The sequence below is a fragment of the Rhinolophus ferrumequinum genome, chromosome 8 (genome assembly GCF_004115265.2).
Source record: "Rhinolophus ferrumequinum isolate MPI-CBG mRhiFer1 chromosome 8, mRhiFer1_v1.p, whole genome shotgun sequence".
In the NCBI taxonomy this organism is placed as follows: Eukaryota; Metazoa; Chordata; class Mammalia; order Chiroptera; family Rhinolophidae; genus Rhinolophus; species Rhinolophus ferrumequinum.
In genome coordinates, this window is record NC_046291.1 from 3051335 (window position 1) to 3068857 (window position 17523).

The 17523-nt window shown below is 46.7% G+C and overlaps 1 protein-coding gene across 1 annotated transcript; it reads right to left on the reverse strand.

Moving 5' to 3' along the window:
- Positions 1–4031: 4031 nt before the first annotated feature.
- COPS8 (COP9 signalosome subunit 8) lies at positions 4032–17260 on the reverse strand. The gene is made up of 8 exons (XM_033112867.1): positions 17077–17260; positions 16025–16095; positions 15052–15100; positions 13745–13877; positions 9741–9848; positions 6984–7046; positions 5781–5828; positions 4032–5094 (listed from the first exon to the last, which is right to left on the reverse strand). Exons 1-8 carry the CDS (start codon positions 17152–17154, stop codon positions 5015–5017), a joined length of 630 nt encoding a protein of 209 aa, XP_032968758.1. The 5' UTR covers positions 17155–17260; the 3' UTR covers positions 4032–5014.
- Positions 17261–17523: the final 263 nt, after the last annotated feature.

The window sequence follows — 17523 nt, forward strand, 5'->3', positions numbered from 1 at the left end:
AAACAAAATTCTGCCACACGACTGTCCCACATTTGAAGAGTCATCCCGACCCCATCTTTTCTTCTCATGTGGACTAGCCCCTCCTCGCCGACATCCCTACGACACGTGCTAAAGATGAATCAAAACTTGGGAAACGACACAACGATTGCTTCTATCTTGGACAATTTCTTTAATAAGCCAATTTGGCTTTTGCTGGGCTCCCCCAGGAATGTAACTGATTTTACGGGGCTGTTCAACATCACGCCCCTTGGCAGTTGTGGGTCTCAGAGTTTAGCCTGCAGAAGAAACTCCAAAACGAGTAATGTTCTTACCACCTTAGGTGAACACCTAAACTTCCGTAAGCAGATCTGGAGTTACGGCGAGGGCACCAGTCAGGCTGTCTCGTGCCCTGTGTCCCCTCTCTTGGGGACGCAGCTGTATTAGCTGAGGCTTGGTTCAGCGAATACTTATCTTAAAGGGAAGCGCCCCATCACCAAGTTGTCCCAAAGCTGGCACGGGAGCTGAGCCTTCAACAGGACACCCCACCCTCCCATTAGGCCAGTTTGGGGTAAGGACTTAGAATCAATGAAAAAACCGACGGATCACATGGTCATCAATTGCATTGCCATTGTCACATGTCCTTTTTCATAGAATGGGTCCCTTGGACCAGGCAACATTCTGTAGGATTCATTGTCTCAGTAGATCAGATATTTTATGTTCTTGGAAGGTGGTGCTGGAGGATGTGGGAGAAAAACCCACACCTGGAGTAGGTGTCGTCTGCAGTAAGATGCCAACACTGCCCTTTCCACGGCGGAAAAGGACCAAGATAACCGGCCTGATACCAACTAGCCATCACGCGTTCCTGCAGGAATGGCGCTTGCTTCCTGCATTAGTCTTTGTCTATTACCAAAGTAGCACCAGCTTTCTTTCAGTACTTGCACTGATACGGTCCTTTCCAACTTTTAACAGGAAGATTGAAAGGAAGTGTGTCTCTTGTAAATAGCAGTGTTAGGGTTTTTTTCCCCTTTCTTTTTAAAAATGCCATTTTATTGTCTTCTGGTTTTACAGTTGCTTCTTTGAAGATAATGACCCCCTCGTTCCCCAACAATCTCCCACCTTGCTCTTTATAGTCTTTTCCCTTTGTCTCTGGTTTTCAGTAGTTTTACTAGGTGTCGGGGTGGGGTTTTCTGAACTTTTTGAATTTGTGGCTTTATTTCCTTCATTGGTTCTGGAGAATATTTTGCCAGGTGTAAAACAATTCGAATATTATTTTCCTGTTGTTTTCTCTCCTCCTTGGATTCCAATTACACACATGATAGAACTCGTTGCTGTGTATGAAATGTCTAACACTCTTTCCAGCAAGTTCCATCATTTTCTTTCTGTGCTAATTTTGAGTGTTTTCTATGGACCTGTTCTCCAGTTGCAGTGTTACTCATTTACCCTGGTTTACGCCCATGGGCACCCCTGCTACCCCAGCCTTGTGTGTTTACTGGGGACCCGCACAGTAAGACTATAGGGAAACTTTCTGAAAAGCTTTTTTTTTTTTTTATTTGGCCTTTTGACTTCCTACCCCAAGCAGCTTAGCACCAATGTCTTTTAGAATAAACAGCTGTGTGGTTTAGTCCTCTCAGAGATCCATTTGACCGCTCCAGCTCTGGGAAAAGGCCCAAGTCCCACAGGTGCCACGTCCCCTAGCAGTGGCTCCCCACCCAGAAGCGGCAAATGCCCCTGGAACGGCTTCCTGCAGACGGCCTCTTCGTGGTCCTCCCCTCAGCTCTTCGCTTTGCTAGTCCTCATTTCTTGTTTTCTGATGCCTTTAAAACAGACTTTTGTATGCATCCATCTTTTTGTCATTCTTGGCACAACTGTGAGTCTGCCTCAAAGTGTGTCAACCCGAGTAGAACTCCTCACATACTTACTGCTATCTCCACCACCCTCTTTTTGTCACTTATTTTGTCAGGAAACTTGTTTGTCCTGTTAAATCCCCCCCATTCTAGATGTGGCTGGCTGCTTTTCAGTGGGGTGTTTAACTTGTCCCTCTAATTCCCACATTTCATATAGACGGGCAGTTAAAGCTAAAGCCTTGAGCAGACTCAGATTCACTCTCCGGAGGGCGTGTTTTGACAAGGAAACGTCACGGCCGATGTCCCCTGCTTACTATGCCAGCCCTCGAGCGGGCTCACGTGCCCGTGTCAGTGACGTGAAGAATGGCTGATTCAGGGGCGCTCAGCGAGACCCATACGTTCCAGGGCCATGTTGTAGAGCTGGCGACAACGGGCATCCACAGCTCCATCTTGGGGTCTTTTCAGGAAGCAGGTATAGAACGCACCCTAGAATTGTCTTTCGGAGAAAAGGAAGGGCGTGTTCCTTCACCGTGTGGTGTCCCCAACTGTGAAGGTACCCCTGTGGCAGTGTCCGGGTAAGCCCCAGAGCAAAACGGATGGGCACCCAAGGGACGCAAAGCAAGGTGCTGCCAGGCTACCTGCGGGCAGCTGGTGGCCTCAGCAGCCGCCAGGGCACACAGATGGGCGGATGCACGTGCTGGATGAGTTTACGCTCAGTCGCATTTTCAGACCCCACGACCTCAGCAGCCTAGATCCCTTGTTTCATTAGACGCTGTCAAGCACTGATTTTCTCCTTCTACCTACACTTACCAGGTGGAATTCTTCCATAAGGAGTTTCCCGACGCTGGCGTCTGACTACCCTGAACGCCCAATTTTGTGCCTTTGGAGATTGCTAGAGCATCAATTCATTATCCTGAAAATTGATCATCAACAAGGGGGAGGTGGAGTCAAGCGCTTATCCTGCTTTCTTGCACAAGATGAGGTCATTTTAGTGCATAATGATGAATCTGGGCCTAATACAAGCACATATACATATTTTTCATACTCAATTTGCCTGATGTTTGGACAGTGGGGCTCCCTTCAGGTTGGCATCTATAACCTTGTGAAAGAATCCTATCCATCTCTGAAACGTTCTTGAACCAGGGACAGCTTGATGTATGACATCAACCTGTATAATTACTGCCCTAGATTTAGAATTTTTTTGCAAAGAAGTTCTTATTTCATTTAGTTGAAAATGGAACAGACATCAGAACCGGGGCACTAGCGGTGCTCACTGTTCCTGGGGTGATTATTCCAGGGCTTTCCAGTTGGACAGAGCCAGAAAATAGTTACTATTTAGAAAGAAAAATAAACCATGAGGTTTCTACACCAAATTTAAGATCACTGGCTTCTAATGACATTATATAATTTCTAAAGTGCTTCATTCTACAATCAAGTTTCAATAACAGTGATGCCAAGATGATCGACCATGAAACCACATTTGGTAGTCCAAGACTTCTTTGTCCTTGGTATATACCCGCTGACGGTGTAACATACTCTATTCAAGTCACGGGAATAATTTTTTTCTCTATCTACTTCACTGCCCTCCTCCTTTTCCGTTTAGAAAACCATTTTTGCTAGTTTTGGTTGATCCTTCAATCGTTGCTGTTTGAAATAGGAGATGTGTGTGTGCACATTTGTGTCCATTCACCCTCTTACCTCAGAGCAGCAGCACAAAGCCCTGTGCTTCCTGTTTTCACTCTGGTGATCACGGCCTCAGTGTATCAAGACCTTCACTCCGTTACAGCAGCGCGGCCCTACGCGTACACTGCTGTTTATTCAACTAGCCCCCCATTAAGGAGCGTCTGGGTGGACTCCCATCTGCTATTAAACATAAGGCCCATGGATACCATCTGTACTAATACTTGGAATTTCTAAAACTGGCATCAATTTCTAGCTGCTGACCCTCCGACTTCTTGAATTTCCATTTGTTCAACTGTAAAACAAGGATTTAACACCACGATTGACCCATCAGGATTAAATAAAATGTTCATTTAGAAGTATTTCCACAAATGTTAACAAAAGCTGAAATAGCCAGGAAAATGTATTTAAAAGGAATGAAAACCGAATCATGTAATTACGACTATATAGGTCATTTCTACTTAATTGAGAAACTTCTATTTTAAGAGACAATGACAAACCAGAATGTATCCACACAAAGACCAGGACAGTGAAATTTCTAGAAACAGCCTTAGATGAAACAGTTGAAGAATTCAATTAAATATTTATTGAACAAATGCAAAATAAATGAACTAGGGGATGTTTTAACCTGAAGATACAATAAACAACTTCAAATATTCAGAAGGCTGTCACACAAAAAATGAGACTTGTTCAGTATTTCTCTAAAAGGCAGAACTTACACCGAGGGATAAATCTGAGCAATGAACAGGCTCCAGGATAGTTGTACAAACTGTATCACTTAGTAGCTTCTTTCTCAGTATAATGCATCCCACACGCTACGTTCCCTTCTTCTGAAAGGAAACATGACAACTCAGTACTCCTCAGGGACATCTTAAATAAGCTGCATTTTCATGGCAAGCCCTCCACTGCCCGCAATGGATGTACTCACTCCATCAGAAGAAAGTCTGAAGTTAACAAACTGGTTTACCAAGGAAATGAGTTTTTTGCTGCTCAGCTGTATTTCAGTATCCTGTATTAGTGACTCTCAGGAGGTGAGGAGAAAAGAGAGAATATTCTCCAAAGCGGGTGAGTCAGAATGCCCTGCCGTTCAGATACTGCCCCTGGGGACAGCCCCTCATGCCCCAGTGAATCACTACAAGTACCCACGAGTGGTGCGGGAGGGTGGGAGTGTGCTGTGTGCCGGGGCAGGAGAGAGAGCTGACAGCTGCGTGCTGCACGGAGCAGGAGGGCCACGCTCACGAGTCATGAGGGAATAGAAGCTGACTGTGAACTGACAGGCTCCATCCCAATCGCCAATTACAAAATGAGAACTCTTTCAACAACTAGTCAGCATGATCCTTAAGGACAAAATACATATAATATACTTTATGTTATATATGTATTTTTATCACATACTCAGTGAGGAATGCTGAGGTGCTTCATCCATCCAATGAATTGAAAATAAGGATTTGACATTTCTCTATTTGTCAGTATACAGGACTCTGAACGTGGGTGTGGGACTCAACGGCAAGTCAATTTTCAAGGAAAGCCACGTAATCAGTCAGTCTGGCTAACTGCTGTTCGTTGGGGATTGGTGGAACTGGTGCAGGTTCTGTGCATCGAAGAGAGAAACACATCGCGAGTTAGTTACACGTGTAACAAAGCTTCGGTTCTGCCACCCACACCCTCCAGTATCTTTAATTTGACAATAAGGAAACTTTCCTACTAGATTTGCCCTGATTTTGGACATTTTTGAAAAACGAGCCCAGAAGTCTCAACTTTCAAGAGTAGTTTTCCCAAACTGGGAGTAAAGCCATGTCTGGCTTTGTTGTTGTTACTGAAGTTAACATGCAACATATCTTTTAAGAGAACACAGATCGTCTTGGAAAGACCCCGACCCATGCGATATTTAATTCTACGAATAAATTACTGAGTGCTACCCTGTGACAGACACTGCTCTACGCGAATCTCACATTGTGAATGAACAAAAAAACCCACAAAGAAGCCCACTGTCCAGAAGTCTAGTTCTTGCCCTTAAGTTACCACATGCCAGCCCAGGGATGCCTCTGAAGGACAAATGCCGGTGAGCAGCTCCGCCATGGCCTCCCCACCTGGCTGGTGTTCAAGGTCAGCTAGAGGGCGGCCCACACTTTCACTGTTGTAACCAGGTGTATTATTATAAATACCAAGTAAAAAATTCAATCTCCTTACGAGGTTAGAACTCAGAAAAATAGACACAAACTACAAACGATTAAGAACAATGGAACACATTTGAAGTGAGCATATGAGAATACATACCTGATAAAGGAATAAACCTGCTAAAGGACACATCCAGGGCCCCTGCAACTAAATACACAAAATTTACAGCCCAATTAACAGAAGTCATCATAAAGAATCCTCATGCAGAACATGTCATCTTGAATGCAATATGCACGTATGGCCACTAGTCCCACAGTGGTTAAGAATGATGCTCTGTCGTGTTAGTCTTGTGTTTGACCAGTCCTCTCTCATCTAGCCTGGCCGGGGCCGTGTCTCCCCACGCCTCTGCACCCTCACAGGGCTGACCCCTTTGAGACCTGTGCGATACTTCATGGTGGAGTCAAGGATGCCTACACAGCAGGAATTCAGAGCAGGGAAAGGAAACCTGCTGAGGTACGTCAGAAGGGTGTATGACGTGGGCATTAGCTCAGCTCTGAAATCCCAGCAGACGGGGACACACCTGGGGAGCAGGAGGCAGACAGCACGCCTCAGTCAAACAGCAAGACCGAGGGCCTGGGACCCAGACAACAAAGACAGCTTACATGATCTAAAGCAGGGGTGTCAAAACTGCGGCCCGTGTGCGGGCCAACTGCGGCCCGCAATTCATTGTTAATTAGCCCGCAGCAAATTCCAAAAATATATTTAGTTTACTTAAATAAACCAGATGAGGCAATACGTACTTCACCTCGAGTGAGTGGCCCGGCTGTTTGTGTATTTTATCGCATATGGCCCTTGGTGAAAAACGGTGAAAAAAGTTTGGACACCCCTGATCTAAAGCCTTAAAAGGAAGACCAGACAACTTAATTTTGTGAAGATTCAAGCTATGGAAAGTCTTGTTTTGAAGAGTCTATGTGTCTACAGTATAAGGGGGAATGGAAGTATCTGAGTATTAAAAGTTTGTAGGCCACAGTTAGATATGAAGGAAACACAGTTAGAAATGGGTCCATAAATAGAATGGGAGATTAATAATTAGTAAAAATTATGTCCTAAGAATTATAAAGCACCCACATAAAATAGTTTACATACAAGAAATACATTTTTAAAAATTAAAGTAAAACTAGGTCACTTTTACATCCTCTCTACCCCACGTGTCCATCATTCTGTATCTATATTTAACATGAGTTATTTTCATTTTGTTAGTACAGCAGAATTGTGTATCAAATCACTCAATTCAGTGTCTGAAAAGCCTAAGCAGTCTTACCGAGTTCAATGCTGCACGAGTGGGTGAAGAGCTCCACCTACCTGGCTTTTTGGGCATAACCATCCTTGTGGTCGAGTCAGCTTGCCATCCTTGTTCTAATATACCTGAAAACATGTATTTAATACACAAATGAAAAAATAACCAAAACCCCCAATTTTCATTTGCTGTCAATGACGTGACTTATATGGCAGACATGACATACGTAGTTTCACTAGAAAGACATACTACAGATAGCATTCTCACGTAAACTTGTCTTTGAAATATTTCTGGAACAGATCAAAGCTTCGTCTTACTCTGTCAGGCTGGTATACTCACTAACAGATGACGAGTTTTCGATAATGTGTGTATTTGGTGTTAACATGATTAATATCATTAAAAGAAGACATAAGGGGAACTTGCACGGTACTTTCTACAGTCCTTGTACCAGTGGTAACAGAGGACGGCAGTAACAGAAACAGCTCCCACACAGACAGGCTGCCCAGGAGGTAGGTGACGGACTAGGTGGCTTTCTAGGATCATTTCTGCAGTCGTCATAACAACTCCATGGAATGAGACATACAACCATAATTTCACAGAGATAGAAAATGAAGCTCAGGGAATTCCAGTGACTTGTCCTAGGTCAAACTGCTAGCATGGGGGTGGGACAAGAATTCAACCCAGTATGGGCTCTGGGGTATATTACTTATTAGGTAACAAATTAGCGATCAATTTCAAGAGAAGAGTCACAATGACTACGCTTGTATGAGTAACAGCAGGATTTACTGTCAGAACTTTCATTAACCTGCCTTGTGTGTCCACACTGTTCGGCCTTGGAAACTGAAGAATAAGACTGGCGCCTGAAGGGGCTCCTACTTTGGCTGGAGAATAAAAACACCTATCACTGTAAAAGAGTGAAATCAGGGGAGGGCAACGCTCTACGGCAATCTCAGGGCCTCACCTGAGAAATGCAAATGCCAAAGCACACCTGGGGACCAGTGGGGAAGATGGGTACAGGCACCTAGGGCACAGGGTGCTGGTAAGAAATGGGAGGGAAGACGGGCTGGAGACAGAGACTGGGAAGAATCCACCTTCACCGAGTGAGAGTGAGATGGGCTTCTGAAGTGAGCACGGAGAGAGATCGCTTAGGACTCACGTTCCGAAAATAACATGCATTTATCAGCATGTTGATTTGAGGGGAAAAACCGGTTTAAAGAAGCTACACAGCTCGAGCCCAGAATTCCGACTATGTGGCTTACCTGGTCCACCTGTATATACCTGGTCCACCTGTATGTACCTGGTCCACCTGTATGTACCTGGTCCACCTGTATGTACCTGGTCCACCTGTATATACCTGGTCCACCTGTATATCCGCACAGCTCCACCACCGTCAGGACTATGTTCTCTGGGGCTTAGAGGTGGGATTGCTGTCAATCAAATACTGACGCTGTCCCTCGTCACCCTGCCCTTTGTCCCCACAACTCACTGCTCTGGTCACCTCCCGTCCTCCCCACTGTTAGTCAACAGCAGCTCCAATTTCTCCTGCCTGGGCATCAACTTAGAGGGCTCACCATCATTTAATAGGGTTTCGATCTTGATCACAGGTGTTAGACATGAAGGTAGAAAATATTCAGGGGTCGGGCCGTGGGAACCATGACAAGAAATAATTACGGGAACACGAGAGGTTCCAGTAAGGAAAGAGCTAGAATAATCATATGCAACAAGGGCACATACACCTCGGAGACGTAGCCAAATTTTAATTTCATAAATATGGTGAAGTATTTATTCCTTTGCAAAACTCTTATTTTAAGGTATCTTTAATTGGTGCCTATCTTTGGCAAAATGTGCTTTAAAAGTAAATAAAGGTCCTGTGATGTTGTGATTTATAAGGAATATATATACTGACTTGGTCATTCAGATGAAATATATTTCTCAGATTTGGTTTTCATTCAGTTCCTGGTTCACAGCTCCCAAACCCCTGGGAATTTCTGGATGAGAGCAAAATGGGGGGCTCTTCTTATGTTCATGAGACTTTTGAACAAGGGCGGAGCTGGTTACCCACAGGCGCCCGTCAGGTTGTTAGAGGGTGAGAACTTCCAGTCCCAGCCCTGGATCTCCTGGGCCTGGGCGAGCGTGACCACCTAACGAAGCCTCCTTAAAACCCCCAAAGGACAGCTTATGGGCCCCTTTTCATTGGGAACGTCTTCACATGTCACCGTGCTGGGCCCCAAGCTCATCTGGCTGCTGATTCGTACCCTTTAATATCCTGTGTAAGACATCCGTGATCCAGGGACTAAACTGGTTTCCTTGAGCTCTGTGAGCCAGTGCAGCTGACCGGTCCGACCCAAGGAGGGGCTGGGCCACGGGAACCTCTGATTTATCGCCCGTTGGACAGAAGCACGGGGGACCACCTGAACTTGGGACTGGCATCTGAAGTGGGGGCAGTCCTGGGGGACCAGGTCCTGTACGTGTGGCGTCTGATGCTGTCTCCAGGTAGAGTGTCAGAAGGGAGCTGAATTCTCTCACGCACACTCAGCGGCCCCAAAGCTCTCCGAACCCAATGCTTCCTTGCTATAACTGCTTGGTGGTGAAGCTGCCGTGAAGCCAGCCCCACCGGGACACTCAGCCTGAGCTCGCTGCTCCCTCACAGGCCCTGCGGGTGCTGTGCTACAGGCTTCACGTCCTCCTCCTCGAGAACAAACACCACAAACTCCAGAACCGTATCCTGCCCAGGGGTTTCAGGGAAGGGACCGTGCACCTGTCATGTACCTGTCACCTCCGTTTTCCCTTTTCCTTGAAAGTAACAAGTGGGCCTGAAATACCTTTCACAGCCTCTTCCACAGGGAGCCCGACAAAAGCTGCGAAATCGTCGGCGATGATTGAGGTATAAGCTTGAGACACCAGGGCGAATGCTCGTCTCCTCGTTGCATCTATGGTGGGAGCGGAGGGTGGCACAGTCACTAAAAGCTGACACTTGTAAACCAGGTAACTAAGTCACATGACGGTCTTCGTCCAAATCTTGTAAGACTCGCTCAATGCAAACATTTCCGTGCTTACAGATCGTACATGTGTCTAGCACGGAAGAGCTGCTCAAATATTGCTGAATAAACAAATGTTATACTTCTTTCTAGATGAATCATCTTTCTCAGATGATAATGAATGTTACGAAGATAGAAAAAAGTTACTACATACAAGAGTCAGACCCCAAGAATATTTCATGGAATATATTTGTTTGTGATATAGGTTTTTAAATCGCTCTCTCATTCCACTAACACACACTGGAGTGAATGGAGCAGAAAATACCTGTCTGTGTAGCTGGGTACCCCTCTCGGGAGGGTCTGGGACAGGATACCCCGGGGCTGCAGGACAAACCCCTGACCAGAGCGCCCTTCCCAACTGTCCAGTCTGCTCTGTGCCCTTGACTTCACTCAGGTTCAAACCCTGAGGTCAGCACCGAATGACAACAGGACAGGAAGGGGCTACAAATAGTTCTGGCAGCGACACCTGCTCCCTAGAGGACGAGGGGGACTTGCCAGGCTTCAGCTCCACACTGAAGCAAGAATTCAGGAAGGACAGAGACAGTGAAGAAGAGGAGGAAGTGGAGCCCCGGCCTGTCTTCTGCCCGGTGCCCTGTTAGTCACACAGGGGCTCCCCGGCCAGGCCGGCAGCACCTCAGGAAATCCTCTGCAGTTCCTCTCCACGTGCGGTGGGGAGGCGGCCATGTGACAGGCCCCAGGACACCCCAGGACACTGCCTAACAGACGCCGCACCCCGCAGGCACCTGCTGCAGACCCGCCCAGGCTCTGGGTTCCCACGGCCGCGGGCTCTCTACCCTCCCGGGTCTGTGGGCACGGCCTCCTCCGGCAGCGCCCACCTTCCAACCCACGAGCTGGTTACAGTGCTCACTTAACAAGCGACCTTTGACCACGTGTGCCACCCTCGGCTCCGCCATGCCCATCAGCTCCATTCCTTCTCCACAGAAGGGTGGACCCCCCAAGTGCCTGGCACCTCTAAGCAAGGCTGTGCTGACCCCGTGCTTGGTGCCGGTGTGGCTGGATGCAATGGCACGAGCCGGTCCCGGGCTCGGTTCCCTCCCTCTCCTGGGCCTTGCCGGCACCCCACCTCGTTCCCTCAGTCCCCGCGGAGCCGGCCCCCTCTCCGGCCTTCCCGGAGCCGTGATGTGCTCTCCTCCCGTCTGGACAGTCACCGCCTTCCTCTCAGTACCAACCGCTCAGCAAACGACCTCAGAGCAGACTTTTACAACCCCTTGGAGACAAAGCGACTTTTTCTCTTGTGGCTACAGACACTCAAAGGAAAAGAGCTGAGAGCAGCCACGGGAAAGGGCAGCACAAGGGTAGACCGAGAGCGATGTTCGCTTGGTGAAAACTCTTCCTTTAGCTCAAGCACTCTGGCCAGATGTTCCCGGGCTGAGAGGAAAGAGCTGGGGACGAGAAGAGAACGCGGATGGCAGAGAGAGACAGACTGGACAGGGGAGACGCAGACCGGGGCATGACGGGAAGATGGGGGAGGACAGCAGCAGGCTGAGCAAAGCAGCCCAAACCAAGGCTAAGCGTTCCGGAGAACCACTCAGAGGTCGCCGGGCTGCTTTTAACCACCTGGCGTGAGTGAGTCCAACGCTTACGTTCTCAGCAGTCACTGCAGGACCGCACGCCTGTGGAACATGTGACCTCACGAGGGCAGGCATTAGGATGACATGCTGGAGCCAGCACGCAATGACTGAGCAAGTCACCACAGGACGAGGCCTGGTGGAAGGGGAGACCCTCCCCCAGTGCTCCTGCAGGCGTTCCACGAGCACTCCCCGGATCGCCCCGTGCTGCACACAGGAGGGAAGCCGAGCCAGCCGAGCCAGCCTTCCCACCCACCTCTGCCCTCCTGGGCCACGCTCCACCCTCGAGGGGTGGACCGCCAAGGCCTGCAAGACCCGACTCCCTGCCTGGCGAAGGGGGGTTGCAGGCCAGAGGCCAGAGGCCAGAGGCCAGGCCACGGATGTACTTCCCGCCGCTCTCCCAGCCGCTCCTGGGGCAGCCCTAATCCCACGGCTGCAGCCACGCTGGCCCCTCGCCTTGCCCCTCTGGGTCGAGGGTGAGCATGGCTGCGTCTACAGCTAGTCCACGGGTGCCACACCAGCCCTAGCTGTCATCCCCTGCAAAGGTGTCCACTAGCCTCTCTTTAGGCAAGCCATTTCCCCTTTTCTGGAAGGACTGTGACTAATTCAGAACAGAATGGGAAGAGAGCTAAGAAAGCGACTGTTCTTAACTAGCAAAAAGAAGTCTGTATCATAATACATCAAAAAGCACACACTGAATTTAGTAGTAACTCAAATCTCTATGAGACTCTCCTCACCAGGTTGCTTGTCATGTAGCAACAGGCGTGAAGCTGAGGATTTGTAAAATTCTCGATACAGTCACAAACATCGAAGGTGAATAAAAGTGCTTTAGAATCCGGTAAGTGTGTACACATTTTAGCTCATTTATAACAACCCGAGGAAAGCACTGTTTCTAATCCTATTTTACAAACAAGGACAAGGGGGCACAGAGAGGTCACCCCCAGGAAGTGGCAGACCAGGATCTGACCCCAGAAGTCTGGCTCCTGAGTCCCCGCGCCCACGTGTTGCCCTGTACAGCCCTGCAGGGGCCTTCTGGATGCTTTCAATCTGAATCTAATGGAGAAGCCGGTGGAGGCGGCGCTGGGGAGGCCGCCGAGGGTGCCCGCTGACGGCAGACAACAGAACACTTGCTGAACGAGCCAGGAGACCTGAGCCCTCGTCCTGCCAGTGAAGGTGCCGCGTAACGCTGGGAAAAGGCACACGGCCGCACCCTCACGCTGTGACGGTGCGACGGACCCAGACGCTAGCAAGCCCACCGCCATACCCGACAGCCGAGGGGTTCAGGCTGTTTCCCGTGCACGTACCCTCTACCTGTGCAGCCCGATTCCACATTCCTCCTTGCCCCACCCGCCAGCCCCACACTTCTGCTCGTTTCCTTCACACTGAAAGTAAGTGCCGCTTCCGTTTTCTGCTGATACCGGTTTCCCATTCTGAGAACTAACACACCTCGAAAGCAATCTTTACCTCTGCTCCCCCGGAAAGCCGACGCCCCTCACCAGGGGTGTGAGCAGTTACTCACCAATCCCTGCTCACCGACTCCCCTGGCAGGAGGCAGGCACTCACCACAGCAACAAGGTAACTAAGAAACAGGGCACGGCCACATAAAAGAGAGCACTCTATGAATCTGTGAGCGTGAACTGGGAAGACGGGAAGCACGGGTGGGGAGGCAGAACGGGAGGCAGAACGGAAGGACAGCGGCAGGGCGAGCTTTATCACGGGATCGGTGCCCTGTGGCACCTGGCTGGCGGTCCTTTAAAGCAATGTTAAACAGCTCTGAGCATCTTTGTAGTGATTAGCTACAAAATCCACGGGTTGGAGACAACGTCTACCAAAGGCTGAGATCAACAGAGAACAAAGCGTCTCTACTTCAAATACGTGGGTTTTAAAATCGTAACCTTTATCTTGAACTTATTAGAGTATTACAAGATCTCACTGCAGCAGCAAAAAACCCCTCTGCCTGACAAGAGCAATTTCAATCTAGAACTAAATTAAGAGACAGCGACTGAACTGTCTGTGTAATCACAAGCAACAGGAAATGAAAAGGCACGGTTATAACACATCTAAAAAAGAATTCTGAAAACTGCCGCATTCATTTAGAGAAGACCTATTTTAAACACACCAGCGACTGACTTCAGCGTTGCAGCGCCCAGGGGACGGGTGCGGGCTACGCAGTTAGTTCCCGACCGCAGAGAAGCCTACCTCCAAGGGCCTCCATGATAGGCTGCACCGTCTCTGACCACTGGTGAGCGCTGATGGTCGTATAGATCCCAGGGAAATCTCTCTGCCAGATTCGCTGTCCTACTGACCAAATCCCCCCGAGTTCAGAATTTGCCTGCAATAAATATTAGTGCCTTGGAGGATAGTCCCTCTGCAGATTTACCAGCAACAGTTATCTTAAAACAATTCAACATTCAAGACGTGTAATTACTTTTTCAGCTCCATCACTATCAAAAAGGTTTTTAAATGCCGTCAACAGTGAAGTCTATTTATATGTTTGATATAAATTTTTATTATAATAGCAAATTAAGGCATGAGAATTTAGTCCAAAAATATTTCACAATTAAGTGTGACAATTACCTTAAATGTTGTTCATTAAAAGATAAATATATATAGTATTTCATATAAAATATATAGTATTTCATTAATGCATGTAACACGTAGAACATATAATACCGATCTATACATATATATTTCCTTAGGACAAAAGTAATAGCAAAATGGCTAACAGCACAGACTGCCAATCCAAGATGTCACACACTGAAGCCTCTCTGAGGATAAGCTCCCTCAATATCACTGACACCGTGCACAAAATTTATGGTTGTTCTTAAGCCAATGAAGCTGGAGGAACACTAATAGAATGACTGGGGAAAGAAAAGACTAATTTGATCTACTATTGAACATCAATAATGAACAAAAGAGTTTAGGTGAATTCTTGGCAATATTCTGTGGATGCTTAAAAAATTTACTTCACATTTATGTGAGACAGTGAATCACTTGAAAATAAAAACTTACTTCATTCCACTTTGGAAAAAACTTTTAAGAGGTTATTTTTCATCTACTCTCCCCCTCAAAATAAGAAACGTGAAACCCTAATTAGCAAAAATAATCTTAATGCTATGAGTAATCACAATTTTTAGAATATTCTTATAAACAATACCAGGTTCAAAATAAGTACCCTTTTAGGGAACTGCATAAATCAGTTAAAAACAACAACCACCACCAAATCTTTGTCTAAACTGGTTCAGCTGTTTATCTGCTTAAGTGACATTTACATGAAATGTCTCAAGAAACCTGATGGGTTGGAGCTAAGCACCGATTTCTATACCATCCAAAGGACATTAAAATTTCTGATCTGAAGAATTTGAAGATCTATTCTTAAACTTTAATACCAGTTTAATAACGATTTCTGTGAACCACATGGGGAAGCAAACACATTTTTATGAGGTGGCCATTTAAATGAATGTCATTACTATATTAAAGTAGCAAAACACTAAAAGAATACTTACAGATTTTATAGCAGGTGGTATTCTTTTCCAAAGATATCTTGCATTGTTCCTAATTTACATCCAAGAAAGAATAAGCAATTAAAAAAAAATCAAGTCAGTAAATATTTAAAATTCTGGTTCTCAATACAAACATACAGACGCATATTTTAAAATACTCTATATAATACGGAATGAAATTTAGTTTTATGTGACAATACACACACTACATAATGCTTTTCTCCTTATCGTGACCACTCCCCATACTAGTGGGGACAGAGCCACCGAAACTTCGAGCAGTTTTTAAGTTTGGAAGCTTGAACTACAGCAAGTATCATATGATGGGATTACATTAAGTGAAACAGATAATTTCTACAGTATATGTGTAATACAAAACCTTGGTTTAGCTTTTTAAAAGATGTGAAAAGGTTTAGAAGAATTTAAAACAAAATTCAACAGTAATCATTGATGGGTCCTAGAAACATAAGGGATTCCTATTCTTTTGCACAGTTATGCTTTTTGCTTTTCCTCAATGAACACGAATTAGGAGTAACTAAAAAACAAAAACTTTTCCAGAAATCTCATACAAGTTAGTAATAAATTCTTCTTAGCTTTCTCAACCTTTCCTTCAGTTTCTCTTGGTCTACTGATTGCATGTGAAGTTAAGTAAACTGAGGTCCTAAGAAAGGTTTACAGAAAGACAAAAAAGACAAGGTCAATAGAATTAAATGAATTCACTGACACTGTAGTTTCTCATCACAAATTAGAATGTTTTTATAAGGTCTATGTAAAATAAGTGTATTTTTAAATAACTCAGCCCAATCATAATTCATCAAGTTATAATTCAATATATGGCGTAGGTATATTAAATGTTATAATAAACGACCTATTAATGACTCCCTGTGCCTATGTTTTAGTGACGCTACTTCAATGCACGGATGATTTCTGTATGATCTGAAGAAACAGCTGCTGCTAACTTTAGATAAAAAGTACTTACATGTCATTATGGAGCAGATACAAAGCTAAAAGCTGACCATACACTGGGGGTGTAGCAATTCCTCCAGGAGCCTAGATGGCCAAAAGTGAAAGAGAAAAAGCTCATTGCTCTCAAACTTTATTTTTTAAAAAAGAGTGTATTACTAACACCAATCAATAGGAGTATAAACCAATAAAACCCAGAGTATTAACTTCAGATCTGTCATCAGCAGTGATTTATCTCCCTCTGGGCTTCAGTGTCTTTATTGGAACAAGAATATTTACACGAGACCCCTTTCCCAGTTCTCAAATTCTTATATAAACGATCTTACTATCATAAGAAACAAATATTTCTAACAGAGTCATAAAGTATTGATTCTGCCCCATATTAAATATGTTGAGTATCTGAGTAAAACTGATAAACATGAAAACATCCCAGCTGAGTTACAGCCATCCCTATCCTCGTTCAACTTTAACTCATTCAGAAAACATCTGTTAAGTGCCTGTTGGTGAGCTGCTAGTTTGGGCTGTTGTCTCTTGCGGTTAACTTGGTATATATAGTTGTTATGAGCCTTTCTAAGAAAAGGACCTTAACTTTAATAGCTGCGAGATGTAACTCCCACCTGTCTTATTAAAGACAAAGCTCACGTGATAATGCTGAGACGAACAAGGGCTTTTTAAGTTAGAATTTCCAACGGCTCCATCTTCTTTGGTCTGTGCATTGCTTGCACACACATTTAACAAAATCCACAACAGCCCGCCTCCCCCCACAACCGGGAGGAACGAAGTTAGGTCTAATAAGCGCAGCACAGGGGAGGGTGTTAGGAGCAAAGATGGACAGGACCTTCGGGCACACCGGCCGAAAACAAACAACAGAAAGCGCCCAGCGAGTTCGGGGAAACTGGGCCTGGATCCTTAGCCTTCGGAGCAGGACGCGGTGTCCCGGGCTCCACACACCCAGCTCCCGTGCCCGCCCCAGCCTCGCAGGACCCCGGCCACGTTACCCTGGAGACCGGCGCCGCCGTGGGCCGGGGACAACCCGGCGGTTTGTCCCAGCGCTACGCGAAGGGTTACCTCGAGTTCCTGGTTCTCGCACTGATCCAGCAACTTCTTGAAACTAAAGGCACTTTCTGCCATCACGGCAACGGGCATCTTCCCGGCCGGTCCCGCCGCCGCACCTTCCTGATAGCCAGACCCCTAACCGATCCTTTGGGCGTCGCGCCCCTGATGACGTAAGAGCCTTCGCCGAGTGCCCCTGCGCAGGCGTAACGTCGGTTCCGGTGCGTCGTCGGACGTCGCTGCGGCCGGCCGGGGCCGCCGCCGCTCTGGCCGGCGCTCTCGGTGCTCCGGAGGACTGGCCCGGCCTGCTGCAAAGCTACGTTCCCTGTGCTGGTCCAAACCCAGGAAGGGAGGACGTTTGTGCGGATTTGAGGGGGATCGATGTCTCCGCTTTGAGGTCTAATACACACGCAAATTTAAAGATTCAAAACGTCCCTTAGGTTCTGCCCCCAAACGAGCTCC

Bases quoted from the DNA above. Each gene is read 5' to 3' on its own strand.
- COPS8 (XM_033112867.1), bottom strand. From the start codon at position 17,154: ATGCCCGTTGCCGTGATGGCAGAAAGTGCCTTTAGTTTCAAGAAGTTG. The intron at 13,878-15,051 runs GTAAGTATTCTT...TATTTATTGCAG, and splicing joins TACCACCTGCTATAAAATCT to GCAAATTCTGAACTCGGGGG. The intron at 9,849-13,744 runs GTAGGCTTCTCT...CTCCCACCATAG, and splicing joins TATCATGGAGGCCCTTGGAG to ATGCAACGAGGAGACGAGCA.